This window comes from Vidua chalybeata, chromosome 1, assembly GCF_026979565.1.
Source record: "Vidua chalybeata isolate OUT-0048 chromosome 1, bVidCha1 merged haplotype, whole genome shotgun sequence".
Lineage (NCBI taxonomy): Eukaryota > Metazoa > Chordata > Aves > Passeriformes > Viduidae > Vidua > Vidua chalybeata.
In genome coordinates, this window is record NC_071530.1 from 93,072,839 (window position 1) to 93,081,976 (window position 9,138).

Genomic DNA, 9,138 nt, shown 5'->3' on the forward strand with positions numbered 1-9,138 from the left:
GATTGAACCAAGAATCCAAATCATCGGGCAAGTTTGTAGAGGCAAGTCCAAGGCTGCCCTTGAATCCCTCCAGTGGCTTTCCTTTCCTTATTACACTGAGTTCCTTCATCTTATTTTTATGAGACTTCTAGTAATTTCTTCTTTCCCTGATTATTTTCTGATGTCTCTGCCAATCTGAATTGCCTTGAGACACTCTTTTTTGCAATAAAACTTTTATTATATCTAGTTTTAATTATTTTTAGTTAAACAACTTTGTGTGTGTCCATTATGATTTGTGGTTTAGGACTGAGTAAATTGTCACCTCATAAAGAGTCTCTTCAGCTTGTAAAGCCTTCATTTTCCTTGGCTTTGCCAGACATTACTATCATTTCCTAATGGGCTGCTTGCAATATTAAATAAATTGGATTAATAAAACACTGAAAGATTTTACTATTTTTGAAGGAGGAATATGCAGCAACATGTACAAAGAAACTGACATTTTTGGTTTTATTGTGACTTTGAAGAAGGCCTGTAGCATTCACTGTCCTATTCTCATGTGGAATTTTTACCTGCATTTAAGCCTCAACTTTAGATATTTTATAACATTAAGTAATTAAAATAAATGAGGAACCTGAGAAATTATGGGGTTAAAGATACATCATAATTACAGAAGACCTAATGCAAGCAGAGTAGAAAACAAAAATAACTGACATTAGAATTAAGGAAACTAACATACATGAATTAAAGAAATGTTGAATGAAAGAAAACAGTTAAAAGATCACTGCTGCTTAGGGGTACATGGGCCAGATATTCCACTGCTCAGATAAATAGCACATATAAGAAGAGAGGAACAGACCTTTGTTCTATAACCCACCATGTATAAGATATAGATATCACACTATTGTGAAAACACTATAGTTTTATTCTGTATATTTCCTCCTTGAGAGTCATTCCTGCAGTAGTGTGACCTGATCAGATATTCTTCTTTACCTAAGGAAGGTCTATGGATTTTTAATGAGCCTTATTTAAACTCCTGACTAAGAAAGGCTGTGATAAAGGCATGTGTGCCATTTGCAAAGGCCTGCTCATTAAAGGCAGAGGCTCTGCTTTAGAGGGACTTGCATGAAGAAGCACAAAGCATCTGTGTCAATCTGCTCATACAAGGTCCCCTCATGGTTCCTTCCATGTAGAAATTAATTCCATCCAACCCAGACAGCTGGGTTCTGATTTCCAGCTTTGTGTGAACCACTGTTTTCAGGGGTAGCTGTACCACAGCTGAACTCTGGATGTGGTAACCAGCACACCTGAAGTCTCTGCATGCCACCACTTTACTGCCTTTTTGTCTCTTGTCTTTACTCAGAGTTGTAGAAAGTCTTAAAATAATGCAGTACCTTCTACAGATTAATTCAGTGCAATAGGGTGCAATGCAAAAAAGTGAAGAAGCAAAGCTTTCAGCTGCATCAGTTGCCAAGCAATGACTCCTGCACTAGTAATTTGTTTTAGTATTGCAGGAGGAAATTACTTGGTTTGCCTAAATTCCATCGTGGCAACAGCAATAAAAAGGCCTATTGATAAAGTTCAGTTTCATTTCCTGGCTGAGAATAAGTTTCAGTTTCTATTCTTCCTTATCAAGGCAGCAGTTTCATTTCTTCACTGTCAGGTGGAGAGTGTATAAAAAGATGGGCTGAGCAGTCTCTGAATGCTTCCCTGGAATTGTCACCAGCAGAAAGCAGAAGCATGTCTGACCAGAACGTCCGCAACGCTGGTTTCACTCCCTCTGGGATCACAGGAGGATCTCTTGCTTCATCACTGATGTCCCGAGAAGCCAGAGCCTCTGGGGGAGGTGTGCCTTCTGGAGGACCCACTTCTACTCTCCAGGAAATGGGTATGAGCAATTCTGTGTGTGACCCTGTGTGTGGTTTTGTGTTTCAGTGCATAGAATCAGACAGCTGTTTCTCCTTGAAAATAAGCTTGCAAATAATCTCTTCTCTCTTACATTCCTGTATGGCACTGAAGAAAGAAGATTCCTCTATTTAACTGCGTGCTATGAACAGGATATTATTGAGGGTGTTTTCTGTGTGTGCACATACTATTCATGAATGAACATATACATATGTGGTGTTCATGAGGTTTTGGACAGTGTTTATTTGAAGTTTGTGCCATCCCTCCATTCTGCCAGGAATCATCAATGATGTGAAGAGTCATGGTAGCAACAAGCAATGATGCACTTATGCAAGAACATGATCTGTGTAGCTACATTTCATATGAATTACCAGATTTCCCTTGCCCTTTACTCACACACATCCATACAGGGAGAACTCCTAAAACCTTATGCAAACTCTCTAAAGGAGAGAAATTAGTTGGAGTCCAAGGGATGAATTCATGAAGGGAATGCATAGACATCCTTGACATCCTCTATCTAAGTGCTAAAATCAGGCATAGCTGCCTTTCACATGAGCTAACCCTGCAGGTGTTCGCTGTTCTGCTGCTGGCTGGGAGCAGTCCCTGACCAGATGACTCTTACCAGCTTGGCACTTGTTTAACCCCAGATCCTGTGGGATTTGTGCACAAGGTATTGTCCCTGCCAGATGTGCCTGTGTGACCTGATCCAGCAGGCATCCTCTGAACAGGCATGACTCCACAGAACAGAGTGCCCCCTGCAAACCTGCTTTACCCAGCAGCTCAGTATTAGCTCTCTGACCTCTATTAGCCTGATAGAGGCTTCAAAACCCCTTCTGCCCTCGGGGTCTCAGACCCACATGTCCCATGTGTCAGAGGTATGCTAGTCAGCAGGCTGATTATAGGTGGGCATCTCTGCCATATTGGTCTACCACTGGTCTACTGTTTCCATAATCAGCAGGTAGAAATCTGAAAGATTAAGTTGAATGTGACTTCTCCAACCATAAAATGGGTGGTTGATCAGGTGAGCTGGCCAGGGTCCAGATTCAGGAAACATCTTTTAATAGCCAAAATGTGTTAAGCTTGATTGAAAGGAAATAAGTTGGATTTTTTTTTTTTAAGATATGATTTACATTGCCAATATTATTCATGGAGTGAGGCCCTCTAGACAGTGAGGGAATAGGTGAAATAAGGGTCATTCAGAGACATACTGCATGTGACTCCTGTGAGGCATTTTTTTAATTTTCACATTGTATGATTTGAGTTTAGGTTGCTGAATACAGTGTTTATTGAATATTCAGTAGGAAAGAGCTTAAGGGATAGTAGCAGCCAAGGGGCAGAATATGAGAGAAAGTCAGGAGAGGAGGGGGACAGAAAGAGTGAAAAGCAGAGAGGAGAGCTGCTCTCAGGCACCACACAGCCTCGGCAGCAGAAATCCTGGTATGCAGGAGATGCCAGTTGCTCACTCTAGTGATGAGTTAGTCAGCTGCACAAGCTGCCTTCTGTTACAGATCAGGGTGGTACAGCACACTCATAACCAGTGGCAAACTCTTCAGTGTGGATGCCCTACAGAGATCATGAAGCTGTCAGTTCTGAACTAAAACACTGAAGATTTCTATCCCTCTGTGTGCTGAGAATTTTTATAAGAAACAGAAGCAAAATAAGCATTTAACTATGCCTAGCTTTATTCTTGCAACCTCTGTGTTAACTATGGACTTTTATGAAAACCACCATTTTGGTGAAGAGAAGTCTGCATGACTCAAGGAAACCTTAGCCATGCCGACAGGAGATACTCCAAAAGAGCTTTTATCCATGTGGAAAATGCTAACTCTGTAACATTGCCAAGACAGGTGTGAGCTTTGGCTCCCTGCAGCAGGAGAGCTTGCCACACATTCTTTGCCTGATTGAGAGCTAAAAGGGCCTGATTTCATTTCCGCAGGTGCTCCCTGAAATCTCTCCAAACACATCTTCTTAACCTTTTAATTCAGACTGTAACCCTTCCTCCCCCCAGAACAAACATGCTCGAAGGAGCGGCTGATTCTGCAGTGGGACATGAGTATTGTTCAGTGTCACTTTACAGAAGATGTTATAACAAGCTCATCACCAAAATATTTGAGCATCCTCCAGGAATGCTTTAAGCATTATCACTAATATTTGTCATCACTGATGCTTTACTCCTCTCCCAGGAGAAGAAGAGTTTGCAAAAGAATGCTTTGCTTGGGTCTTATTTAGACTGAGATAAAGATAAACATAAATTGACCACTGGCTACCACAACTTGTGGTACTTGAATTTTACAGGTATCTATTACAGGTTTATGTGAGGGAAAGTGAAGTGAAAGGAGCATGTTCATCACCTGGAACAGAAAGTACAACAATTCCTATTTTCTACAGAAGTTTATTCCACAATCTTCAGGCAGCTCCACAGAAAAGTGCAATTTCAGAAGAGGCAAATTGTGCTGAAAATATTTTGGAGATCCAGGTTTATCAAAAACAGGCTGTTCAAGACCCATAGATTTTCTTTGTGTTCTGGGAGCTCCCCAACAGCACTGATAATATCCTTTCCCCAAGGCAGCAGCCAAAAAGCAGTAGACTGACAGAACAAGTCAAGTGATCAGCAGTCATCTTATCTTTTGATACATTTGCTAGCCTTGAGCTGTTTTAAAACACAGTAGTTTGTAATTGTCCTATAAGGACAATTGTCCTTTCTTTGTCAGTAACATATCCTTTGTAACTGTTCTAGGTGCCAAAGGTACAACCCACTCATCAGGTTATACCAGCAGCGGGATCTCTGGTGGATCCAGGGCCTCTGACACAATGTCCAAGGAGGCCTCAGCTCATGGAGGTGGAGTTCCCAGGGGCGGCACAACTTCCACTGTCCAGTCCATCTGTAAGTGAGCATCCTCTCCATAAAGATGACTTAACAAAGGACTTCTGAGCAGTCAGCAATATTTCGGTTCATTTACTGTACATTCTCTAGATGAAGGGATGCAAATAACAGGAGTGGCTGCTTTGTACTTGTAGCAATATTTCTATTGTTTGTTCCTTTAAACTTGGTGGGAAAATGAAACTGGGCAATTAGTGGAAATAACTATGCCACGAACTTGCAAAGGTATGAGTGGACAGCAGAATCAGAAATCTGAAACACAGTGACAGAAAATAAAGTCCAATGGACTTTTAGATTATGCTTTCATCAGCACCACAGTAGCAGTTCAATAGTTGTTTTTCAATTACAAATTTAGGATTAAACCAAGGGCTCCACACTTGAACATACAAAGCAGATATAGTGGGAAAAAAAAAACAGTGAACCATGAGAGTGGAGTTATCAGACTGATAGACAGGAATCATTAGTTTACTTCTTGGGGCCTTTCAGAACAGCTTAGCTTTCTTTCCTTTAAAGGAAATTCATTGGGTCAAAACCACAGGAATCTGCCTGCCCTTACCAGCTCAAAGCAGAGAACAACAGAAATCTCCCTCATCACTCTGCCAGGTTAATGCAACCCACACCCAGACAGAACAAACCAAATTGTGAGAGAGCCTAGTCTATACCTGAATGCATCAGTAAGGATGCTCATTGTGTTAGTAGGATCCTGTGGGGTTAGGAAGAGCTTTGGAGACAGGATTGAAGTTCTTGATTTTAAAAAGTGTCTTTCAAATAGTAACAGAGACCTTTGATTTCTGACCTGGGAAGGTTTGTAGCCAATGCTTTTATGGTCTGTATATTTTCCTGTACTGCAACTTTGCTTTTTATTGTCCTCACAATTTCTCTGTATTTCTCCTTAGCCATGGGTGGAAAAGGAGGAAGGCGCTGAATAGAAGAAAAACATCAGTCCAAAACTGCAAGCAGTTCATTCTTCACCATCAGCTTTGACATTTTCTCCCCTTTTATGATCTCCCTGTTATGAAAGGCAAAGCCTTCCACGTGCACAAATAAAGTTTCTGTTAAAATGATGGATTCTTGCTTTAAATTAATGGGGACAGAGATGGGGGGGTGTTCTTTCCTTGATTAAATATTCTCTGAAGCACAGACAAGCACAAGCCAATAGAAGTTAAGGTACTTGGACTGCAAGGCTGCCTTAGGAAAATCCTGGGTTTAGCAACACTAGGCTCTTCAATTGCAAGTAGCTTGCTATGTTTAATTCACAAAAAGTAATGACAGTGCAAAAGTCATCCTGTTGTGAGAGAGAAGCATAGAAACACTCAGTAAGGGGCAGTTCCTTCTAGATGTACTTCTAATAGGCTATCAAATTAAATTCTACTTAATAAAGGAGACACATAATCAATCAAAAACAGGTCCCAGGACTGATTTTTGTATACCTCTAGAGTTTTTAAGGCCCCTTTCATAATAATTTCTAGTCTCGGTTTGCTTGCAGCAAGGCATCAGCTTTGTCCCAGTCAGACTGAAACTTCCCCTGCAAACTTATGACAGGTGTGAACAGGTGAGGAAGAGAGCCCATTTTCTGATGCTGGTCTCACTGTTGGGATTTTTTGCTGTTCCTCACACCTGGCTCCTTTCCTTCATATATGCTCGTACAACAATGTGTCACCAAATGCACGTAACATTGTGCATTCCGTATGCAAATTCCCACATACAAACCACCCCACAGTTTCATCTTCCTTCTCTCTGGCTCCTCATCCTCCCTACTCCATCACCTCCCTCCCTCTGTATTTCAAACAAAACCACAAAGCACAGCTTCTTCTTCCCTTTGTCCACTCCAAGATGGAGGGAGAGAACATCACACCTTCAGGCCAGAAGTTAAGAGGTGCTGGATTTGGGGAGCTGCAGTCAGCAATCTTCTCCGATGACTCCTGTCACCCTGCTTTTTAATTCCCATCTCAGCTGCATTTCTCCACAGCTGGGAAATGTGTTTGCTCCCATGCACCTTATACTGTCAGATATGGACTTCTCCCTCCTGCCTGGGCACCTTCCAGAATGCACATGAGAAGTCAACGTTTGCCTCCAGTTGGAGCAAAGTTGAATTATATGTTGAGTGGTGAAATGCTAGCACGGAGGAGAGACTAATGAAGAGAAGAAATGTATCTTCACTTGCTGTGCTACCCAAAGTATTAAAAGGCAATTGAAAAACAAGGGCTTCATTTCATAGGCTAGAGCTGATGTCCTAACAAGGAGCTATCTTGAATTCATAAAATCACAGAAAGATTAAATTTCACAGAGACCTTGGTGTGAGGAGAATGAGGGCAGTTCTCTAATCTAAACTTCTGTTAAAGGGTTAACCTTAATGTTAGACTTGTTTGCTTAGGACTTTGTCCCATCAGATTTTGAAAATCTTCCAGGAGGATCCATCCTACACTTTCCTTCCTAGGTCTAATGCAGCAGCCTGGGACTATTAAAATACAGCTGTGACCTACCAAGAGAACTTTTTTCCCCTCTAGGCCCTTAGCACTGGCATGATTTGAAGCCAGAAGGTCTACCCTAGGTTTTTCCCATTCAGAAGTTTTTCTCCATGTGTGAATGCCAAGTTATGGTCTTAGAGAATAGCAGGGGCCTTGTTCCCCACAACATTCAAACAACTGCTTAGCACTGATAATGATGATAAATGAGTCATAAGAATGAAACCAGTGCAGGAATGACAAGAAATAGTAGAAAAAGTCAAGTACATACATAACTCATCAGACAAACTGAAGCTGTATTATCTGAGAAACAATGTGTGACCAAATTCATGGCAATTAACGACCTTGTTTTTTATTCAAAGGGGGGAGATTTAAAAGTGGGTCTCAACTTAAATGTTGCCATTACTTGACCTCAGGTATTTTTGTCTCGTTAAAAAATGACTCACAATATTGAGAGCTGACAAAGGGTACTTAGAAGGGTACTAGAAGAAGGAAACCAAAGCAAGGATGCTTAATCACTTATCATTTCACTTTTCAGCTTTTACGTAATTCTGGTGTTAAAAGTTTGCCATCTTTAGATCTTGTGTTGAGAACTAGCCTATATAGCTTTGACTAAGCAGGGAGAATTCTCAGCTGCATTCAAAATCCCTTCACTGAATCAGCTCTAATAGGTCTGCAGGAGAACAAAGGTACAAGCATCCCCCTGGAAGCATTCCTTGCAGACTGCTTCAGCAAATTCCTATGTAGAGAACTACAAATGAACTATTTACATATTTAACAGAATATAATTGGAAAGGTTAAAAAACAACAAATATTGCAATTTGAATCCCTCGCGTCTCTCAATCAATCTTTGCACAACAAATAGACGGAAAGAGAGAGAAAGGAAAAGAGGCAGCAGCGTGTGATTACCAGAGCAATAGCACTGGAGCAAGACACTGCAGAGAGCACATAGCTCTCTGCACAGAAATCAATTTCTCCCATGGGATGAGATCAATAGCTGTCTGACAGGACACTGTGCAGGCAATTTAATAGCGTTTTATCTAAATGAATCTATTCCTCCCCCCAGCCGACCTCACAGTTCATAAGAAGTCTCTCTTAGTAAAATAGATTTATTTATTTTTTATAATACAACAGAAAAGTATTTATCATTCTTAAGATATTGCCATTGTCTATTAAAAATCATTTATCCCTCTTAGTTACTCATTACCTACCACTCTTTCCCAACATCTTTATTCTAATTAGCTAACTCATGGACACAGCCCATAAAAATTACTTTCAGTTACTCTGGAAAAATTTTTCTTTCCCCAAAGCATTCTAAACTAAATATCAGCCTTTCAGAAAAAAATAAGCCCACATAGCAGGCAAACTCAATCAACTCAAGGAAGTATTGGTATCTGAAACTACATTTTTATGCAACAAAAAAAGCTTATTTATTGAGGAATTATTTATACACAGAAATTGATTGTCCAGTGGATCTATTTTAATAGTACTTAATAAATAATAAATAATAAAGTCAATCCAATCTTATTAGTGGATATCTATGTGAAGTAAATGATAATGAATGAGAAACCCTAATAAGCATAATTCCAAGGATGGATCTTTGTCACTCTGGGAGTTTGGTATTGTGCCCCAAAGGCTCTTGTAAATCCAGCTGCAGTTCTTGCTCATCATTTAGAAGATTAGGGGCTGATAAGCGACAGTCAAGCCTTATTAGAACAGGCTAAGGCAACAGGAAACATTAATTGGGTAATTTAATGCACAAGGAGACATTAAATGCCTGCATTGTGGTTCAGATGCTGTTTCCTCTATTGATTTCTTCACATCCTATGTTCTATGAAATTCTCACAAATTCTTGGTGGAGAGGGTGTAGCAAACCCTACGTTTAAAAACACCAAAATACTTGTGTTATTT

General features: G+C 40.4%; 1 protein-coding gene across 1 annotated transcript; it reads left to right on the forward strand.

The window, feature by feature from the left end:
- The first annotated feature begins 1,658 nt into the window (after positions 1-1,658).
- Positions 1,659-5,826, forward strand: LOC128795996 (interferon alpha-inducible protein 27-like protein 2B). The gene is made up of 3 exons (XM_053957218.1): positions 1,659-1,864; positions 4,619-4,765; positions 5,659-5,826. Exons 1-3 carry the CDS (start codon positions 1,717-1,719, stop codon positions 5,685-5,687), a joined length of 324 nt encoding a protein of 107 aa, XP_053813193.1. The 5' UTR covers positions 1,659-1,716; the 3' UTR covers positions 5,688-5,826.
- The last annotated feature ends 3,312 nt before the right edge of the window (positions 5,827-9,138 follow it).